The 23,347-nt window shown below is 35.2% G+C and overlaps 1 protein-coding gene across 1 annotated transcript; it reads left to right on the top strand.

The window, feature by feature from the left end:
* Window positions 1-468: 468 nt before the first annotated feature.
* LOC122021597 (DExH-box ATP-dependent RNA helicase DExH3-like) lies at window positions 469-22,917 on the top strand. Its single transcript, XM_042579723.1, has 19 exons — window positions 469-1,131; window positions 1,606-1,760; window positions 1,874-1,961; window positions 2,126-2,371; window positions 4,290-4,385; window positions 5,808-5,996; window positions 6,097-6,256; window positions 6,351-6,481; window positions 11,879-12,046; window positions 12,125-12,397; window positions 15,975-16,169; window positions 16,341-16,544; window positions 16,880-16,949; window positions 17,045-17,193; window positions 17,639-17,947; window positions 21,335-21,394; window positions 21,543-21,695; window positions 21,796-21,906; window positions 22,101-22,917. Exons 1-19 carry the CDS (start codon window positions 673-675, stop codon window positions 22,545-22,547), a joined length of 3,663 nt encoding a protein of 1,220 aa, XP_042435657.1. The 5' UTR covers window positions 469-672; the 3' UTR covers window positions 22,548-22,917.
* Window positions 22,918-23,347: the final 430 nt, after the last annotated feature.

The raw sequence follows: 23,347 nt of genomic DNA, 5'->3' as shown, positions 1-23,347 counted from the left end.
AAATGTTAAAATAAAATAAAATAAATAAATAAACTTCAAATATCAAACTCATTAATCAATAAAATATTTTTTTTCAAAACCATCAAACAATCTCAAATGAAAACTTAATAATTAAACCGAAATAAATAATTATTTAAAATTTAAGAATTAGTCCTATTTATTTACACTTTTTTTTTTGAAAAATTATTAACAAGTAATCTTAATTACTGTTTTGATTAATTGGCTAACAAAATACAACTAAGCACGATTTGCCAATTCGGAAGCCCCGTTGCGTTTGAGGCAACACCCATCATATTTCATGTCTATTTTACTGACACGTGGGGAATCCAGAGCTCTGAGAGTCTATCCTACGTACATCTGACATCACTCGATTACCCACTTTTCTCTATCGGTCGAGTCCCACCGGATGCTTCGCGCATCTCACAGTTCAGGGGATTTTTCACTCCCCCGAAGGATCCCAACCCGTAACCGAACAAAAACCCTAACTGGCCACGCCCTACGGCCCGCCCGATCGCCATCCCTGGCGGCCCCTCTCATACCCTGCTTTGCTCCCCCTTCCCTTCGACAAAATAAAACAGAAGCAAGAAAAAGTTCACAATTTGCGGTGATTTCATCCCTCTGGTAGCCAGCGAATAGGTCCGGCGGAAGGTGGATGAGAGGTGGAGAGCTACGATGCTCTCTGCCACCGTTTTGCGGGGCTGCCGCCAGCTTCGCCGCCGCTTCGCCATGCCTGTAGCTCCGACCCTTCTGTTTCGGTCTTTCTACCCTGCAAATCCTACCCTTAGACCTAGGGTTACCTCAAACCTTGGTCCCACCTTCGCGCCCATGAAGACCGGCGGCGGCTCCACCTCCGGTGTCTACGTGCCGCCGATCCCGCGACGGCTCCGGTCCATGATCAGCTCGGCGAACGGGACCCTCAGCGCTGCGAGGTCTGTCGACTACGATTGGCGTGATGGGGTTGGGCAGGGAGTGGCTCTCAGTCCGACGTCCTCTGCGTCGGCTGCTTTGGGAGCCGATGGATATCTGCCTTATTTACACCAGCAAAGCTCGCACTACGCCAGGTATGCGTACGAGGATTACCCTGACGACGAGTCCGATCGCGACGTGGAGCCATCATCCGCGTCTGACAAGGTTGGTGGTTTGTATTTATATTTTTTGTTGATAGGGTACGTCTGCTCTGTAGTGTACTCTACTTTGATGTTAGACCTGTTATAATCATTGTGAAAAAAATGATCTTTGTTCGGAAAATTGTTAAGTGGAAGCTGAGAACGGAATTACAATCTTTGCGTCACTTTCTTTCCCTTTTTATTTGATCGCAGCTGTAGCTCAGATTACAAACTCAGCTGTTCAAATTCATGGTCCATTACTGGATTCGAATAATATTCCTTCCTTTAGTTTCTACACATTACAGAGATATCGGTATAAAAAATAATCACATTAGTTTTCACAATGTGGTTTTCCTCTATGATAGCTTCTGAAATTTGAATAACATTCCTATTCCGCAACTGTGACTTTGTAGATCTTATTAGCGTGTTTGTCTAGTTCACTGTTATATTCCAATATATACTCCCTCTCTCTCATGAATTCCGCTTTTGAAATGTTCAGGGTGCATCAACTTTGGAAAATGTTGATGAATGGAAGTGGAAACTAAGCATGCTTCTCCGAAATGAAAGTGAGCAAGAATTAGTGTCAAGGGAAAGAAAAGACAGGCGTGACTTTGAGCATCTTGCAACAGTGGCTGATAGAATGGGCTTATGCAGGTATGCTTTATCCATCTTATTCCTTCCGATTTAGTATATTTTCACCAAGTAAAATATCCTCTCTATCTTTTGAGTATGAAGTGCTTATTTAAAGAAAATTGTTTCTATTTCAGTCGACAGTATGCAAAGGTCATTGTCTTCAGTAAGGTGCCATTGCCAAACTATAGACCAGACCTTGATGATAAAAGGCCTCAAAGAGAGGTACTTCTGAGCAACTACTTACAGTCCATCCATTAGTATATGAAACATTCAAAATCTAGGATGGTAGTTTGTTTTTTTCTTTATCAAAATTCATTATTGATTTCACTTATTCTGTCTTTTTTTGAAATAGGTATACTGACATAACCTACTTCTTATTCTTCTAGGTCTCTATTCCTATTGGTTTGCATAGACAAGTAGATTCTTTACTTGAGGATTATCTCACTCGAAAGAGAAAAAATCTTGAAAATTTTCCTAGTGTTGGATTTTCCAGAACAAGTAGCACTGACAGTTTTGCTACCAATGAAAGCCTTTTTGAACAACAAGACATACAAACATCTAAAAATATTGTGATGGAGAAAAACCTCAGAAGGAAAAGTTTTCAGCTCCGTAATCAACAACAGAATTGGCAGGTTAAATTTTCCTAGTTCACATAATTTTTATATCATTTATGCTTTATCTTCATAAATTTGTAAAAAATGCTGTTTGTCAGAAGCCTCTTGACATTAGTTATGTATGTGGATATGAATCATATGATATCTGTATTTACATGGTAGTTGTACATATTCCCATCTATCTACTTGGGAAATGAGAAGATCTAGCCATTTATGAGTGGATTTGTCTATATGTGTCAATCCATGTAGCATAGCTTAGTGATGATCCGTTTTGTGTAGTTTACTCTAGCATAATTCATCCTTCCACAACATGCCTAGTTTATTGTAGATATCAAATTATATCATTGATATTTTTTTTTGAATGATCCATTGCAGTGAACAATTTCAGCCATTTTCCCTCAAGCTAGTTTATAGATGTTGATCAATGTTCATTTTGTTTCAAAAAATAATAAATGTACTACAGTCTATAGATATGAAATTAGACCACTAAGAGTTAACAAACATAGCAAAGATGCAATATTGGTGCTGTTGAGATAAGTGGAATATTGAACAGAATTTGACAAAGAATTTTTTTTCTTGGATTTGATTTGGTACTTAAACTCCAACCACAACATCTGATTAAAAGCAAAAGTGAAGTGAAAAATTGATCACAAATAAAAAAAGATATGTTAGTTTTTTTTAAAAAAAAATAAATATCTATTCTTGTCACATACATGCGACATTAAAATTGAGTAAAATTCTGATTTAAAGATGCCTGAAAAGAGAATAGGCTGATTAAAGCTTTATTATCTGCTTGAAAGACGAAGGAAGATATTGAAAGAGAGAAAATGACACCTATAAACTGTAACCACTGTGCAGCCTATAGATTGACATAACCTATAAATTGTAGCCTACTGTGTTATCGAGGGATTGATAAAGTGTTGCAGTCATTAAAGAGATTAGTGCTCCAACATTTACTCTCAGAGGGGAGAAATGTTAAGAGAAGATGACATTAGATAACGTGAAATTTGACATTGATTCTGAAAGAAAGATATTGGAAGAGCTAGACAATTGATAATCTTCGTTTTAGGTACTGTAATCAATAAACAAAAACTTGAATGAAAAATGAAAATTCATGGTGAAATAAAGAATCTGGCAGCCACAAAATTTGAATTAAAGTTGCTTTCATACAAAGAGACAATAAAGCAAAAATATTATTGAATTGAAAAAGAATCACAAAAACTCATGTAGGGCTCCAACATAAGATCTGATGATTAAATCAAAATCAATGTGGGAATACACAATTAATTCTTATTGCTTTTTATGTGGGATTGAAGTTGGTTATGTAGAAAGAAGAAAAAAAAGATCCTGCAAGAGAAGATTGATCTCATGAAGCTCTAGCTTCACTAGCATTCATGGTTTCTGAGGTATTTTGAAGAATTTAAAGTCCACTTACACATCTTTATTCCGCTTTGATGCTTTGCTAGAAAAAATGATCTCCTAAAGCTCTTGTTTGTCTAGCGCCTGTTGTTACTGAGATATTAGTTGAGGGATCTAGACTCTGCTTTATATGTTGTTCCTTGGTTGAACTGTGTAAGCTTGTCTTCATTTCCTACCTGTATTCTTCTTTGCTATATGATTCCTTTGGCATTGCTCTGTAATATAGATTGACCTTGGTGGTTGAACTTTATCAGGGTCTTTTTCTTTAGTATTGGTCATGTTTAGCCAATGATGGAATGCTTATTGTTTGAACCCAAATTTCACCCATCAAATGGCTGTGGTAAAACAATAGAAATTAGGGAAAATTGTAGAAATGAAAATTACTAGAATTGTTGGCATGCCTCTGATTTCCCTGTGTCAATTAAAGATTTAGATGTTAGTTGCTCGGGTAAACTTTTCATGTGTTGTAGCATCCAGGCTAGTGTCATACCTTGACAAATCTTATATTCTTGTATAGGAATCTCCAGAAGGTGTGAAGATGCTTGAATTTCGCAGAAATCTTCCAGCTTATAAAGAAAAGGAAGCTTTGTTGTCAGCCATATCTCAAAATCAGGTTGTGTACAGTTCCTACTGTTTCTCCTACTTCAAATATCATACTGATTTTCACTATCAACAAGCATTTTTCTTCATTTCTTGAACTTCATCTGCAATAAACAACCATTTGCAATTTTCTTGGTTTAAGACATGTCATGTGTGATGTTTGATCCATTAAAATACTCTAAGCAATTACAATATTTTTTGTTTGAATTCGTCTGCTAGTTTCATAGGCCTGCTTGAGTGCCTCTGGAGTTCATCCATTAAAATACTAAATGGCATTTCCTACCTCCTGGTGTTTCTATTTGTTTATGCTTTTTCAAAATCCTTGCTTAGAAACTTTAGTTGTGTTTCATCTAATCTTGTGTATTTTGACATACTGTAAACTCATTTAGTACAATTCATCTTTTGCTCATTAACTACTTGACATCAAGGCAGCGTGGTTGGTGCCTGTATATCAGAGGTGTGCTGAATGTATGCCAAAGGAGGAGAAGGGGAAAAGAGAGGAGGAAGAAGGCCGATGCCAGAGGAAGAAGAGTATGAGATGAGGAACTTAGCTTGCATGTTAGGGTTTCAGTGTGGAGCTAGTGTAGAGGAGCGACGGTGCAGAGGAACAACGAACTGTAGAAGACGCTGCTGAAATAAGCTGTGGAGGAAGATGTGCCCACTTATGAATGCTCATTTCATTCTGTGCCGAGGAGGAAACTTGTGGAGCAACAAAGTGGAAGACTTATTTGAAATAAGTCGCAAAGGAGGAGGTGTTGGCTCACATGTGCTCTTTTCATTCTGTGCGTAGGAGGAATTCGTGAGATAGTCCTGTGAGACGGAAATAAGTTGTTCGTGAGATAGTTCTGTGAGACGGAAATAAGTTGTTCGTGAGATAGTTCTGTGAGACGGAAATAAGTTGTGCGCCATGACTTTAGTGCTCATGAAACGAAGGTGCTGGATGTGCTGGGTGCTGCTTGTTTGGTGGAATGAAATGTTTTGCCTGTTTCGAACGGCACAAAATGGAACTTAGATCATGTCACCATGGTGAAGTAGTTAATGATCAAAGATGAACTTGATATCTTCTGTGTGCTGATCAATGTGCTTGAGCAGATCTGCATCTGAAATTACCTGGGTCTAATTTTATTTTACATTTGACCATTTAGTCACACTTGAGCCCCATTTTCATGCATTCTGTTGTTCACTCTAGTAGTTTGGCTTTGTATGACCAAATATCTAATGTCTTTTTCCGACACACTTCTCTGTTGTTCACTCTAGTAGTTTGGCCCTGTGTGACCAAGATATCTAATATCTTTTTCCAATACACTCAACAGGTAACATCCTGATGTTTCTAATTGTTAGATTTCTGATGTTAGTCTGAACATCTTTCGTTTGCCTATTGTTCACCAAGTTTTTGTTAGTAGTCCAGCAAATGATATTTTTCTTCCTTCTATAGGTGGTGGTTGTTTCAGGTGAAACAGGATGTGGTAAGACTACACAACTACCTCAATATATTTTAGAATCTGAGATAGATGCAGCACGTGGAGCGACCTGCAGTATTATTTGTACTCAGCCTAGACGAATATCAGCAATGGCTGTTTCGGAGAGGGTTGCTGCTGAAAGGGGAGAGAAATTGGGTGAATCTGTAAGTGCTTTTACATTGAACACTTAGTCGCAAATGCTCTATATGTGAATCAGATTCAAGTATATTGAAAGAACTAGTAATCTTTATCATTTTTTTGTAGGTTGGATATAAAGTTCGTCTGGAAGGCATGAAAGGAAGGGATACTCACTTACTTTTTTGCACAACAGGAATCTTGTTGAGGAGATTGCTAGTTGATAGAAACTTAAAAGGTGTTACTCATGTTATTGTCGATGAAATTCATGAACGTGGAATGAATGAAGGTGATTTTGTTTGTTGAGACTGTCATGAAATCCAGTTTTGAGGGGAAAGTAGCAGTTTATCTTTAACGACCTATCTATTGCTTGCATTCACCAGATTTCCTTCTCATTGTTCTAAAAGATCTTCTCCCCCGTCGACCTGAACTTAGGTTAATTTTGATGAGTGCGACTCTGAATGCTGAATTGTTCTCTTCCTACTTTGGCGGTTCTCCAATGCTGCACATCCCTGTAAGTTAGCATTTTGTTGAAGAATGTCTTTATTCTTAGAAATCTGACCTCTAGTGCTACTTACTGATTTTAGTCTAGAGCTATTTCTTATTCTACTTATCACTTATTATTGTTCTTTTTTTCTTTCTTATTTCATTTACCTATTCCATTTTTGTTTTTTCAGTTTTGTCTCCATTGATTTGGTCCCATCTTTTTGAAATGCAACTTTAGCTATGAAAGCTTGATTAGAAAGCTTGAGGTCCTAGTCTAGTTACTGGTTGGTTTGTTGCATGTTTGATCATAATCAAAGATGATTTATGCCATAACATTAATTGATAGTTAAGTAGCTAATTAGTATAGTGCATTTGTGTGTTTTTGGCACCTTCTGAATCCGTGCTATCCATAGAGTTACCAAACTATTTGTCTTGCATGTTTAGATTTTTTCCTTTGAGGTGTTCTAGATGAAATGATTCTTAATCAATGATCTATATCCTTCGTACATCTTCCCTTCTCTTCTTCTATTTATGATGGCTGACCTAGGATGATGCTAATGGAGTTGGAGCTGACATGGATTGACAAACTTAGCCAACGTCACCATCTGGATCAGAAAATTGGATTGAAATTGGCTTAGTTTGATCTTATTTTTGTACGTGTTGTGGAAGTGGCTGGATCGCTAGAGGGGAGAGGTGAATAATGTACTTGCAAATTAAGCGTTCTTTTTCTATTGCTAACTACTCAGTAAGGACACACATTAATTAAAATACAATAAAAACATGAAAGAAATGGACACCAATATTCACTTGGTTCACAATCCATAGGTTGCTACTCCAAGGCTTGTGCACGGAAGCTTCTGTCCACTATTCTTCTCCTCTTTGATAACATACCGGAGGTGGAGAAACCTCATACAATTGTTTGAGTACAAAGAGAAGAAAAGAATTAAAGACTTTGAATGTAAATGAAACTTGAGTCGTGGATGTGTGTTGTATCTTGCAACTGAGCTCCTCACTTCCTTTTATAGACTTGTGATCGAGTGTTGATGCGGTACATACGATCGACTTGAAAGGCTTTTTCAGTCGTCAGAAACCAATGACATGGCAAGTCGATCTAATCCTCGAAATAGTTTTGCTCATCCTTTTGCTGATGTGGCGTCCTTTTAGTCGCCTGATCACCATTCATGTCAACTGGAACTTGGTTAGCTTCGAATAACTGCTTTTGATATTCTGCCATGTGTGATTCGGTCGCCTAATCCCGCACTCCGATTGCTCAATCTCACTTACGTCGGATCTGGGCTGCTGCGTCAGCTTCCATGTGGCTTCCGGTCGCTCGATTCCGATGTTCGAGCTACTTATCCAACTCGATAAATAACCTGTAGGCAAATAACTATTATCCTATGCATAGGTCGACCGATTGAAAATCTTTTTCCAATCCCCCGAACCTTCTAACTCAGTCGACTACATTTGAGTTTGCCTATGGTTGAGCTTTACCCTCTACCTGAATACATGTCACTCAACTCATCCCACCAGCTTACCTTGCATAGACTTCCTCCCAGCTTATCGTCCCTTGGATTCTCACTCCTTGTGTCATTCTTCTCCTTCACTGGAGTACCCTTCCATATCTTCTCCTCTCAAATTTACCAAACACGTCAGCTCCCTTCTCGTGCCATCATTCTCGCTTGTTTGTGTCTTTTGCCAACGTTTTGCTGTCTCCGATGCTCCTCATCCTTTCCGGTCCCTTATGTGTCCCATACCACCTTTTACCTTTTGATTTCTGCATACTTGTGTGTCCTCTTAAGTCTCTACGTACTTAAACACACACATCAGAAGTAACAACAAGACCTAATTTAAACTCATTTGACAACACATCAAAACAATCGTGGCTCAACCACTTGGGGTTCTAACAATTTTATATGTTTTCTTGGGTATCTCAAGTGAACCAAGGAGAAGAAGAAGAATGCAAGGGTTAGAAGCTTCAAAAACCTAAGTTCAAGTGGATGTCATAGAATTTCAGGCTAATTGAATGATACCTAATGCATTGATGACTAAATGAAGCAGTGATGATGGTGAAACTGTGCGTTGTTGGTATTTGGTTCTGTTTGACTTGTGATTCTGTGGCCATTAGGAGATCTGATTGTATGAGGTGGGGGAGTGACATGTGTTGTGGTTGTGAGAAAATGTGGGGGTGGGGGGTAAGAAACATAAAGATATTAGGATTTTCAACTTATATACTTATACTTAATGTAAAATATCAGTTATTAACTTATTTTTAATAAATATGTAATTGTACAGTTTAATATGATATCCTGGTTTGGTACAATTAATTAATGATTCTGATATTGCCTTGTCCTAATTATTGTATAGTTAGTTATCATCAGGAAAAAATTGTGTTTGTTTAAAAAAATACTGCTATTTTTTAATTAAGGGCAGGTCGATACACGAAGCTCCTACTAATGCGGCTTCTCAGGAAGGATCTATTGTACGTAGTGTTACCGCTTTGTAAGTGTTTTCGCGACTCGAACTGTGACCTCTAGATTTTACATGACAACAACTTTATTATTGTGCCAAGACTCCCCTTCATTATTAAATATTAAATATAATTATCATTAATTTATTATCATATTTTGATGTTAAAATATCAAATATTATTTTAATAAAAAAATATTTATTGGTAGACTTAATTAAAATTATAGTTCCTAGGATATATTGTCCGTTATTAATACCTTTTCATTTATCAATAATTTAGTAAAGTTGAAATAAATTAATATTTTTTATGCGGGGATTCAAATAAAGTAATAGTTACTAGTATTTTAATGTCAATTAACGAGTGTAATTATTTTCATTATATAGTGATACTCAATATTTTTATTGATGATTAATAATTTATTGCTAAATTAGTAATCTAAATGGGTATTCATTATGTTAAATATTATAATTATTAGTGATTATTTCTCATTTAAAGTAACAATATCAATTGATTATCAAGTAATATTCTTAATATTTCTAAATGATATCAAGAATACAGGTAATTTATATGAGAAGGAAATAAATAGCAAACAATACCATTGCCTATCTTTTGAAATATTTCAAATATTAATTAATAGTCTGAAAGACTTTTTTGGATCCCTTTTGTTATTTCAGTTATTAAATAAATTTATTTATTAATATTTTTTTTTTCAATTTTTAAGGTTTTCTCTTTAATTCCACTAATTCGATACGGCAGATACTTAGGTTTTTGGAATATTTGCGATATTGATACATGCCAATCATGGTTCTCATGAAAGCTATTGAATGGTCCTCTCGGGGCGGTGCGATGGTTGAGACATGGGGTGTTGTCACATGAGGTATTGGAGTCGAAATTCAGCGTGTTTGAGCACACCCTCCCCCATGCCTTGGCCACTTACACTAATGGCTAGTAGTCATCCATGATTTACTTCTTTCGTGTTGGCTTAGGGACGGGTTGACGAGGGTGCTGGGGTGTGAGCGAAACACCTTTTACCATTTGAAAGCTATTGAATACTTGAATATATAATAGTGAATTTGTAGATCTTGGTTAGTGGTAAATTATGTTCTGATTTGAGTTTCTCTTTTGAGTTAGTTTGTGTTGGATCGTGCAAGACGGGGACTGAATTAGAGTAAGAATTGCAGTGGAAATAAAATGAAAGTAAAACTAAAGACTCGGTTATTTTTACTTGATTCAGAGAGCTGATTCCTACTCCAAGACCCTTGATCCTTGATCGCTTTCGTTGGGCAATGCTAATATTAGTTCTTTTGAAGAAACAAGATCGTACAAGTATGATATGATGATAGTAACAATCCTACTATCTTCAAAGAATAAGTGTAAGACAATATTAAAGTTACCAACAACAATTAAATAGAGATGTAGCATAGTTGTTGGAGAACTCGGATCAGAGTTGTCAAAGCTTGCATGGACACAACAAGAGCAGATTAGATTGGATGAGAGAGTTGTTGTTGGCTGGGTGCTTGAGGGCTACTTCTATAAGCAGTGTTCGGTCGACTGTAATATCATTCGGTTGACTGATCCTACTATCAGTCAATTGAATCCGGCACCTTCCTTATTTACGTTGATCCAAATCGGCTGATCCCGTGATTTTCGCTGTTCGGTCAATTGATCATGCCTATCGGTTGACCGAACCTCTGAATTACAATTACAGTAAAGATTCAATCTGATTGTCTGGAACTTTCTTTTTGGGTTCGGTCGACTAATCCCCATTATCGGTCGATCAATCCGCCTGTTTACCAAGTTCACGAGTTCTGCCATTTCTGTTTGATTAATCGACCGATCTTATGGTTTGGTCGACTGAACCTTGGTCAACTCGGAACTCAGTTTTATCTGCAAAACAGAGTGAGCACAAATACAATAATAATAGCGCTCCTGTAAAGTAGAGTTAGACAGATATATTATTGAATAAACAAGACAGTAAGATCTCAACTTAGAAATCTCCGTTGGTTTTTTCAGTTGGATCGGCGCCTAAGATTTGTCTCTTCTGGACACGACCTCACCACACTACCTCCAGTAGCTTACCTCAATTCACCTACCAAACATCGGACTCTCCAGACTTGTTTGGACTTTACCACTTAGCATCGGATCGGTTGCCAGGGCTTCCACTTGACTCAATATCGGATTTTCCAAACCTACCGAGTTCACTTGCCAGATGTTAGGTCCACTTAACCCATCTAGACTTCCTGTCTTGTTCCATGATTTACTGAGACTTCCCTTGCCTAGTATCGGATCCAGCTGGGATACTAGGACTTTCTGAGTTGAGCATCCTGTACACTGAATCAATTCATCGTATAACAACAAGACTTAACTTGAATCTTGACAACATCAAAACATATGTTTGATTATGATGCTTCCTGCACCAACAGTTTGTAGATTTTAAAATCTGTTGAACTTATAATCCAGAATCCCAGACTCTAAATCAGTTCTATTTATAGATTTGTTTGGCTTAAATTAGTGGGTCATATCCTTGAATTGGTTAGCGTTCTAACCATTGTTGTTTAGTATCAACTTTGTGATGCATGATCAGATATCACTATTTTTGCTTTCATTTATATATTTTCCTTTATAAATATGTGTAGATTGTGCTTGACTGTTCTAGTTTTAATTTCTCCATTGGTTCAATATTTGGATCTAAAACTTAAAATGGGATTAAAATTATCTTGATTGACCAATTTCGATTTGGAAAATCAATTTAATCTGTCTGAATTGGGGATTTTGGTTGGCTTACTTTGGTTGATCAATCTTGGTTTATTAATCTTCGAAAATTTACCTTACAGTATCAGCATTTTGATGTATGCTCAGATGTGTGCTTACATTTTTTGTTTTCACTCATATATGCTGCTTTTCTTGTAGTTTATTAATTGAATACTTGAACCACGAGTCCTCTAATTTAATTTACAGGGTTTTACCTATCCAGTTCGTACACATTTTTTGGAGAGTGTTCTGGAAATGACTGGCCATAGGTTGACCCCATACAATCAAATTGATGATTATGGCCAAGATAAAACGTGGAAAATGCAGAAACAAACTCTCAGGAAAAGGAAAAGCCAGATTGCTTCTGCTGTTGAGGTATGAAATATAGCATTATAATTTATAAGTTAAAGCTCTAATTTAAATAAAAAAATAATAATGTTATCATTTTTTCAGGATGCCTTAGTGGCTGCAGATTTCAGGGAGTATGGTTCACAGACTCGTGAGTCACTATCTTGTTGGAATCCAGATTCCATTGGTTTTAACCTTATAGAAGGTGTTCTTTGCCATATTTGTCGGAATGAAAGGCCTGGTGCAGTTTTGGTGTTTATGACTGGTTGGGATGACATCAACTCTCTCAAAGATCAGTTGCAAGCTAATCCTCTTCTTGGAGATCCTACAAAGGTTCTACTTCTCGCATGCCATGGCTCAATGGCTAGTTCAGAGCAGGTGAAACTTAATCTTGCTGTTCCCTAGTTGTGTATATGTTTTCAATTTGTTGAATCATGTGCTAATACAAATAGAAATTTTATAAATAAATCAATCTATGGTCTACATTGCTCTACTTGTTTTTGAATAACTTCTATTTTTTTCTTACTTTCTCTACTAAATCTAGTCTATTTTGTCCTAGTCTTCTGAAATCAGATTATTTTAAAACCTATATGATTTTCATTATTCTAACAATAAATATTCTTGGTTCTCAAATATTCTCTTTAATCCTGTGGGATCATAAATTGAGAACCAAAGTCATTTGGATGGTTAATTGGCATCCAAATTAACTTGTGCAGTGGGTATTTGCTAAAACTAAAATCAGAAATTGATGATGCGTGAAAGTTTTTATAAAAAACTCAAGATTAGTTGTGTACATAGTTAGTCATCCCCTTCAAACTGTCAAACATTCCATGCATATTCATGAGGGTGATACAACAAATTGTATGGATCTCTATGCGAATGTTATTGGTAGTCTAGATTGATGATATTTTGATATATAGAAAGTGAAGCATTTAATTTGTGTTCTTTAAGTCTTTCAAAACCAAAAGTTTATATCAATTTCAAGAAAATGTTTTTGTTAAGAAATTCTTTTAACATTTCTAATAAAGATCTGATGATGACAAAATTAAGATAACTAAGGGTTGGCCTAAATCCAATTACATTTAAGAAGTTCAATGTTACTACACACTATTTCTTTTTCTTTTTCTTTTGCACACTTCATTAAAAAATTTAGTACTATCCCATAAGGACCTTTATTAGAAAAGGAGAGTTCACTTTGGATATACTCTGCTTTCACAATCTTTTTGGAGATCAATGAAAGGATGACTGGTCTTCTGTCCTTAGTCACCTAGATCATAACAAGCCTTTTGAAGCCACTTGTACATGTATGGGTGGGAGACACCTTAAGCCATAAGGAAGAGTTAATTATGTTCTTTAGCGAAAAATTCAACAAGACTAGAACATGCTTCTCAACTTATGATGAACAGTTTTATGCTATCATTGAGGGTTTAAGATGCCGAATGTGTTCGTCTTGCACTTTGATCATAAGGTACAAAACTTCATCTAATTGTGAAATATTGTGTCAAACATGCTAGATCTTTCAAGAATACAATTTTGATCTTGAAACATCATCTTGGGAAGAACAAACTTGCTAATGCACTCAGCAGCCTTGTTGCTGCTTCAGGATGAGCACACAAATCATAGAATTTGAGTGTCAGAGGGATTAGTTTATTACTTGTCTACTTTGGAATGATTTTTAAGAGATATAAAGTGGGAACCATCAGGACTAGATGAACTACATGATCAATGATGTTACCTATTTAAGGGAACACATTAGTTTGTTCCTTGAACATCCATTCAAAATATTTTGTGCATTATATGAAGGTAACTTTTTGAGACGCTTGGAAAGGTTATTGCAGCCTTAGTAATTGATCGGTTTTTTTTTCATCCTTGTGAGGTTGCAAGGGTTGTCTTTGTGTAGCACATATTGAACAACTAGTACTGTCAAGAAAAATATTGATTTTTGCACACAATTAGATTCATTATTCTGTTAGGGTGGTCATGGACAAATTTTACAAAATGATAAGACTTTCTTTTGAAGGGGAGTCTTGGCGCCATGGTAAAGTTCCTGTCTCAGAAATAGCCTCTTGCAAAGCAAGTTAAGGTTGTGTACGATAGACCCTTCCCTGGGATCCACATTTGCGGGAGCTTTGTGCACCGGACTGCCCTTTATTTGACTTTCTTTTATATCAGAAAAATAATTATGCATCACATATCAAAGTAAGGCTGTGTACAATATATCTTTCTCCGGGACCCCGCATGGCAGGAGCTTCGTGCACCGGGTTGTCCTTTTTTTTTTGTTATATCACAACATTGTTATGGAGATTCGTAGGTTGCTTAATTTACCTACACTGCTTTTGTCAAATCGGGATGTTAAGTTTTGGCTACTTCTAGAAAACCTTATTGAAATTTTTTGATACTGTACTCAAATTTTCAATTGCATTTTCTGTGAACTAACGGACACAGACATTTTTTACCATTACCAAAGAACATTTAAGCCTTTATCTTGACTTTTTTAGAAGTCTCTGTCATTCAATTATTGTGCTTATACTGTTGCAGCCCAATGCACCCACTAATATGTGCATTAGGGCATTCCAACAATTGTCATCCACTTTAAAATAATGTCGGTGTCCACAGCCTAAAGGAGAACAATTAATTGACACAATATCTAATTTTTTTACAATTTTCCAAAACATATCACGATGGCAACACCAACTATTAAAAAAATCTATTGAAGGAACAAATCAATAACTGTATATAAAGGTACTACATTATTTTTTTGGTTGGGTTCACTAGACCACTCACTAGAATATGAAAAAAAAAATGTTAAAAGCAATAAGGACAATTGTTAAGTAGGAGTCAAGGTCAAATGTTATAAATAAATATTAATATCAAGAGATATATAGATAACAAAGAATTTGCATGAAGGATAAAAATCTAAAAATCTTACAATAATGATCCATCACATCATAAACCTCATTATGTGTCATTACAGTCCCCTCGGATGGGTCTAGTGGCTAGCGCATGAGGTGTTGTCATCATGAGATTTGGGGTTCGAATCTCGACAAAGCCGAGGTAAATGCCTCTCTTATGTGCTAGTCATTATTCCAAAGGCTAGTAGCCGTCCGTGATTTACCTCCTTCGTGTTGACCCTGGGACGGGTTGGCGGGGGCGCTGGGGGCGAGCGCATTCGCCTTTTGCCATCATTATGTGTCATTACAAAGACATTGAAACACAAAAACCAAGATGCGAGCTCTGATAAAGAAACTTTTACACTCCCTTAATGTGGTCTACACTCTCACTAGTGTGCTTGGATTGAGGATCTATTATTCTCGCAATGCGGTGACCCTGTTGTTGCTACATCTGACAACTCAGATCTGAGTTAGCGCCACTACATAACATAGAACTACCAAAACTGGACTCTTGCATACTGGAGCAACTAGTGTCCAAGTATGTAAGAGAGATGTACAAGTATTTTTTTTTTTTGATAGTAAAGAAATCATTATAGAAGATTTAATTTAAAATAATTAATCAATTAGGTGTTGGTTCAAGAGTTTTTGGTTTTAAATTCATGATGTCATCTTTTTTCTTTTAATTGTTTTCCACTATTAAAATCAGAAATTTAGAATTGATAAATTAGAAAATTTGCATTTAATTAACCAGAAATCTTAGGTTTAATTTCCAGAAATAATGGTTATAATTAACTATTCTTGTGTTTAATTAAGGAGAACTCATGGTTATAATTAACTATTCTTGTATTTAATTAAGGAGAAATCATGGTTTGAATTAACCAAAATTCTTATGTTTAATTAACCAGAAACCATTATTTTAATTAACCAGAAATCTTATGAGTTTGAGTAGTAAATCTGTTTTCTCCTCAAATCTATTTAATATACTTTGGTATTATCTACTGTTACTTTGTCTTATTTAATTTTAGTCTATTTTTTCTAAGCCAGTTCTTGTTCTTCTTTTGCAGAGGTTAATATTTGATAAACCTGAAAATGGTGTGAGGAAAATAGTTCTTGCAACTAACATGGCTGAGACAAGTATCACAATCAATGATGTGGTTTTTGTTGTCGATTGTGGAAAGGCAAAGGAGACTTCATATGATGCTCTAAATAACACCCCTTGTTTGCTTCCAGCCTGGATTTCCAAGGCAGCTGCTAGACAAGTAAGAGTCAATTTCGACCTGCTTAAATTTTTAGTTCAAACTATTGCAAAAGAATTTAATTAATATTTTGTTTCTTTCAATGTTTTCTCCCTGATTCCCTTAATCATTTTTGAATTCCTCTTAATTTGATTATGTTGAGAATTATTAATGTTAGCATGGATTATTCTACAGAGAAGAGGGAGAGCTGGTCGTGTACAGCCTGGGGAGTGCTATCACCTTTATCCAAAATGTGTCTATGATGCATTTGCTGATTACCAATTACCTGAGCTTTTAAGGACACCCTTACAATCTCTTTGCCTGCAAATCAAAAGTCTTCGTCTTGGAAGCATATCTGAGTTCTTATCCAGGGCATTGCAGTCACCAGAACGTCTTTCAGTATGTTCTGGATTTTTTTCATTTAATTTATGTCACAGTAGCAATTAATTGACTTGGCTAGCTAGGCGCTCTGATTTTCAAATATGTATTTCTATTTTTTTCATTGAAATAATGGATGTGATCATCCCTCAACTACAGTTTGTCTAGTTATACCTGTTCAAACTGAGGGCTTGGCCCAAAATAAACATTGAAAATCAAATGGTCTGCTATTGGTGACAATCCCATCTGGTGGTGTTGATTTTGTTTCTCATGCTTTAGCATACAGTCTTCCTGTAATTTTTTGGTAGTTGAGTGATTTGAATGCCACGTGGAAGCATAATTTATTTCCATTGTAGGTTCAAAATGCCGTTGAATATCTTAAAGTAATTGGTGCATTGGATGAGAAGGAAGAATTGACCATTCTAGGTACCAAGTGATATTGGTTCATCTGCTCGTTATTAACCATTCTTTTTGTTGTAATAATCTTTTTTTCTTGAACTGTCATGTACTTCTTTCTACAGGACATCACTTGTCAATGCTTCCGTTGGAACCCAAATTGGGAAAAATGCTTATTTATGGAGCTATGTTCAACTGTCTTGATCCTATATTGACTGTTGTTGCTGGTCTAAGTGTTAGAGATCCATTTTTGACGCCCTTTGATAAGAAAGATGTATGTGATTTTCTTGTGTGCTTTTAACTGATTATTAACTTAATGTTTGTATCCTGGATCTTAGTGCTATAATTGGCTGAGCTTCTTCCATTTGTCTTCTGATGTTCTTAGTATTTATAAGGCTAACCCAACTACCATTAGCTAGCTTGCAATGAATTACTTTTCAAATAAAAAGGGAATGACATGCAAAACATCCACATATCATCTGGGCCCTGCAATGTGAGGATTTTCATTTAGGAGTACAAAATTTGGTTTCAATTGAGATCCAGTTGCAAAAAGATCACTCCAGCCCCATATATAGGATGATAAAATGGAAAGAACATTTCCTATTCCTTTTTTGCATATAATATCTTGCTTGTAACCTTCACTATGTTTGAGTTCTCAGATTTCAAAAATTCCCAGCACGACAAATTTTGATTGTGATGACTTCTAAATTTTATTGCAGTTGGCAGAATCTGCAAAATCTCAGTTTTCTTCCCGTGATTATAGTGATCATCTTGCTTTGGTTCGAGCTTATGAGGGATGGAAGAATGCAGAAAGAGAGCAGTCTGGATACGAATATTGCTGGAAGAACTTTCTTTCAGCACAAACTTTGAAAGCTATTGATTCTCTTCGAAAGCAGTTTCTTCCTCTTCTGAAGGAATCTGGTCTTGTTGATGATAATTTAATTACTTGCAACAAATGGCATCGAGATGAAAGCCTTGTCCGTGCTGTAATATGTGCTGGCTTATATCCAGGGGTCTGTTCTGTTGTTGTAAGTTCTCAATACTTTAAACCAGTAATTTTCTGCACTATTCTTTTCAACAAAAAATGAAAAGGGCTAACAGTTACATTAGGCCTTGACAACTAGTGGTAATAGTGTGTAAATAATTGAGCATGAATCTCAACCGTATTTCTTATAATCACATTGTAAACTTTAAGCGACACGAGGAACCTTGACAACTTGAGTACCTCGATGTTCAAAGGGTGACCTAGGAAGTTGGCTAGATGCAATCAATCACATAAGAACCCAGATATGATGGAAAATAGGCAAGGATATTCACACTGTTGGGGGAAAATGAGGGTCTAGAAGCTAGTCTATTATTGTAACATTAGATTAACCTCTTCAACATATAAACACTTTTAAGAGAATGACCGGACTTTGTAAATCCAATGATGCAAAGAACATAAAATAACATGTTTGTAGGAAAAATATAGTTGAAGCTAGGTTCGATAAATAGGCATTTTGCGAGATCTAAAATGATTTTCATAGCTAATAGAATTGGAAATAAAATTATTGCGGTAAGATGGATTTTTTTAAAAAAAGAGATTTGATGATCAAGTGTGTATGCTTCTCAAGTAGGATTGAAGGATCGAATCGGATGAGAATTTTGGGAGAACATAGATCATCGTATTTTTGTGACTGAAAAATTTATACTTGACAGATTAAAATGAACATGCAGAGAGAATTTATGAGGAATACAAGGGAGCATATGGAGGATTTTGTAATTGAAAAAGAAAGAAAGAAAGAGGATGGCATGATTTTGAATGTTGCCATATCTCATTATTAATAATTCTAATAAAAAAATATTTGGTTTTAGAGACTAAAATTCTGGTAAACTTAGAAATCATAAATTTGTTAGATAGATATAGATAGACAGACAGATGGATTGTCTGAAGTTGAAAAAACTTTAAAGAAAATGAAGGTAGGAAAAAATAAGTTTGCATAATATTCCTAATGAAATTTGGAGGAGTTTAGGACTCGTTTTAGCTAATTTAATTATTCAATTATTGTCTTAGTTTGTATAATTAGATTAATTCATTTTATTTTTGATGTTATTAATTTGAGTATTAGTAATCTAATTTCCATAACATGTCTAATGATTATAGTTAGACCAACTTTTTATTAATATGATGTTGTTTTTCAATTGTCAATTATATTAACTATTAATTTAATATAGTAATCCAATTTTTAAATGGTAGTTAAATTCCTTATTGCTTTATTAAATAATCCAATTTTCCAATTTAGCCAAATATTATATCATTTACTTTTATTTTATTTTTCATCAATAATTATAATTATACTATTTGTTATATATCATTAAATATAGTAATCATATATTTTGTTTTAAAATATCAAACATATCTTTCTTAGACATTACTAAAATATAAGTAATTGTATATTTATAAGGAGTGGTTATTACTTTTATATTAATATATCAGTTAATTATACTATATGTTATTAGTTTAATAATCAGATTGTTTTTCTCAATATCCTGAAAAATTGAGCAATAAAATATATTGCAGTGAATTGAGAAGTGATATTTATTTATGAAGAGTGAAATTTCCTTGGTATTTATACTGAAATCTCTTTAATGTTCAAAGAGATTCCCATCTATTTTATTGTCTCATAGGATTTTTGGTCCTCTACTCCTCTTCATGAAAAACTAATAATATTTAGCAATTGTTTTAATGTACTACCAAATGTGATTATTTTGATTTCTCCTCAATCATATCTAGCTAAGTTTGAAGTTTCTTGGTCCCCTCAGGGCGGTGCGGTGGTTAAGGCATGGAGTGTTGCCACATGAGGTTTTGGGGTCGAAACTCGGCGCGTGTGAGCATGCCTTCCCCATGCCTTGGCCACTTGCACTACCCGTAATTTACCTCCTCCGTACTAGTCTAGGGACAGGTTGGCGGGGGCTCTAGAGGCGAGCGAATCGCCTTTTGCTACATAAGTTTGAAGTTTCTTAGTTTTCCCATTAGCATTGGTGCTATATTTAATTCTAACAAATTTTTTAATGATAATGTTTATTAAATTTCCATGAAAGAACTAATTTTAATTATTTTATCATGCATTCACATTATGTATATTTTTTATTATTGATAACAAGTTATTTAAGTTTTAGAATACATTTTGTGCAATATTTTTTTATTGAATCACGATGAATTATTTGTTGAAATTAATAATTTAATCATGATCATAATTGATTTTTACTACATCTTCTAAATATTTTTGCAATAATTTAATTTGTCCTTTTTTTGCCTTTTTAGAATAAAATAAATGTATTGATGGACAATATATTTTCTTATATGGATAATTCTTAAATGAAAATTTAAATTTTTGTGAAAAAATATTATTAATTTATCAAAGCAGGTTTAATGTTATTTGTGCTATTAATTTTTTTAGATTTATATAGGGGGTAGAAAGAGTAGGTAATTGACTAGTTATTGGGACAAGATCTGACTCAATATTTTTATTGACTTCCTAAAGCAATATAGTAACTGTTTTAATGAAACATAATATTGTTCATTTCCTAATATTTTTGAATTTTTTTTCTTGCATCTTGAAATTATTTATCTTTTTTATTTTTCATTTTTTTCTAAATTTTTTCGACCCATTTCGTTCAATCAATCCTAACAATCCAATACAACTTATACTTAATATATTTTACTAGCGATATCAATATGCGCGCGCGCACACACACCAATTCTGCAATGGTATGTGTAAACTATTTATAGGTTTCGTGAATAAAGCTATATCTAGTAATTATGTTATTGGAGTAAAAGATGTCTAATTAATATAGTTATTAGTATTAGAGTTGTGTGACAGACGATTATCATCTAGGATTGTCTCTAGTGGAATAAGGCTTGATTGTTGTTATAGTATTGTCTCTAACTTCTTATTTTAACTTTGTACAAGTTGACTTCAGTAATCATATTAAAGATAAATGACTTTTGTATATGATTTGCAAATGCTATTGTGATAGGACAAGTAGATTAGATATGAAGTTTGAATTGTAGAAATAAACTTCATTACCTAAAAATTGGAAGTTAATTATAACTAGGACATAATTTTTATACATGTTCAAAAGTGATTAATAGAGTCTATAGTTGAATGTCTTCTATTTAGTTAATTGAATCAAAATTCAATTAATTGATATATATTAAGAATACTAATTATATAGCATGGAGCTCAATATTTGGATAAGATTGATGTAGCCAACTCAAATAGTGGAGACAAACATAGCTAGATTGTATCAAGTATTCTTCTTTAAAATATTTGGTTTTGTTTCTGTTTCTTTGATTTTATACTGTACAACTTCTATAATGTCATGAAAATATTAAAGTGAGTATTCATGATGATTAACTTGACGTTCTACAGAACAAGGCAAAGTCTATATCTTTGAAGACAATGGATGATGGTCAAGTTATGCTTTACTTTGTAAGTTATCCTCTCTACCTGTTCATTTGACCGCATGATACATGCCTGTAGTTTTTTTTTTTATTGCAACAAATGAAAGTTCTAAGCTCATAATAATAGTAGTCTCTACAGTTATAGTTTTGTTTACATCATCATTTTTCTTTCACAGAATTCAGTTAATAGCAAGGTGGCAAAGATTCCATATCCATGGCTAGTTTTCAACGAGAAGATTAAGGTTAATTCTGTGTTTCTTCGGGATTCAACTGGTGTATCTGATTCTGTACTGCTGCTCTTTGGGGGAAACATTTTGCGAGGCGGACTTGTGAGCTTCTTTGCTTTCATTTTTTGTTTATTTATTTTTTTTTATGCATTTTTGGGCATTCCACTTTATTGTTGCTTACTATGTTTTTATTATTTTTAAGGATGGTCACGTGAAGATGTTGGATGGTTACCTGGAATTCTTCATGAAGCCCGACCTACAATCAACTTATCTTAGTCTCAAAAGAGAGCTCGAAGAACTTATTCAACGCAAAGTATGATTATTTTTTCACTTTAGTATTAGTTGTTAGCTTTGCGTGCTGTTTAGTAGAAAGAATACTCGTGTTTAGCTTGATAACCATCTTCTCGTCCTTGGGTTGATGCTGCACATTAGGTGTTTTTTTGAAACATTTAGTTCTTGTAATATGCACTCCTTTTAACTTTCTGCTCACACCTGTTTCTTAAACAGCTTGTCAATCCTAGAATGGACATACAGGGCAGTGAGGATCTCCTTTCAGCAATTAGATTGCTAGCAGCAGAAGATCCTTGCGATGGTCGTTTTGTCGTTGGTCGACAGGAGCTGAGACCAAAGGCAGCAAAGTCCCTGCTTGAAAGCAGCTCAGGTGGTGGTGATAACTCCAAGAACCAATTGCAGACATTGCTCAGCAGAGCTGGGCACCAGAACCCTACTTACAAGACAAAGCAACTCAGGAATGATCGTTTCCGAGCGATGGTTGAGTTCAATGGAATGCAGTTTATTGGGCAACCTTGTAACAGCAAGAAACTTGCGGAGAAGGATGCTGCATCGGAAGCCTTGGAGTGGCTCAAGGGTGGTGGCCCATTGCCTAGTTCAAGGGACACCAATCCCAAATCCATGCTGCTCAAAAAAAGTAAAAAGCAACAACACTACAGTTAAAGTGACACATCTTGAACAAGAAGCAATGCCACAGAAGTGTCTGCATATGGAACAAGACCTGCCATGGCAGAGTTTACCAAGTCTATTTTTTTAGCTTCTCCCCAATTGTTGAGGAGCGATACACCTTAGCGTCATAGAAAGTTGGTCATATGTACTTTCATTTTTCATTGGGATAACTTCACAGGCATCCAAATTCTTGGACTCTAGAGGTCTTGGAGAACAGGTGGGAACTTGGATAAGGTGGATTAGATGGACAAAACATGTAATTTAGTTCTTGTATATTGAGTTCCAACTCACTTGTGCTTTCTGTGTTAGAACAGCCAGTTTGTGGCCAGGCAATCTGCATTAATAATGCTCACTTATATATTTATTTGTAGCTAGGTTGAAATCCCTTTTTCATAACTTCCATCTTTGTTTTCTATGAGCAGCACCTCTGCATCGCCAAAGCTCCAGAATGCCCTTGGATGCCTACATGGACAGGGGACAGAGCAGGGCAGGGAGCTCAAACGAGTGTTATGGTAAACATGGCTTATGCTGAGTGCCTATTAATTTTGTGCTTTTCAAGTATTACTGTCAGGTCCTCTTGTTTCCAAACAATCTAATATGTTGGCACATTTAATACTTTAAACATAAAGCAAGGTCCAAACACCATTACTTTGTAGGATCACAAAGTTGTCAGTCAGAATGATTTTGAGTGCTATTAGCGAGTTAGGGTTATTATGCTGAGGTTTGATTCATCCTTTTAAGACCTGCATATCAGAAGTTGAAGGGCAAAAATCAAAAGAGCATTCTATTTTTTT

This window comes from Zingiber officinale, chromosome 9A, assembly GCF_018446385.1.
Source record: "Zingiber officinale cultivar Zhangliang chromosome 9A, Zo_v1.1, whole genome shotgun sequence".
In the NCBI taxonomy this organism is placed as follows: domain Eukaryota; kingdom Viridiplantae; phylum Streptophyta; class Magnoliopsida; order Zingiberales; family Zingiberaceae; genus Zingiber; species Zingiber officinale.
The sequence above is the reverse complement of the archived record's forward strand: the minus strand, read 5'-3'. Positions and strand labels throughout refer to the sequence as shown.

Coding starts and splice junctions, on each gene's coding strand:
- LOC122021597 (XM_042579723.1), top strand. CDS start 673: ATGCTCTCTGCCACCGTTTTGCGGGGCTGCCGCCAGCTTCGCCGCCGC. Junction 2,372..4,289: donor ATCAACAACAGAATTGGCAG/GTTAAATTTTCC, acceptor ATTCTTGTATAG/GAATCTCCAGAAGGTGTGAA. Junction 21,696..21,795: donor ACATTTTGCGAGGCGGACTT/GTGAGCTTCTTT, acceptor ATTATTTTTAAG/GATGGTCACGTGAAGATGTT.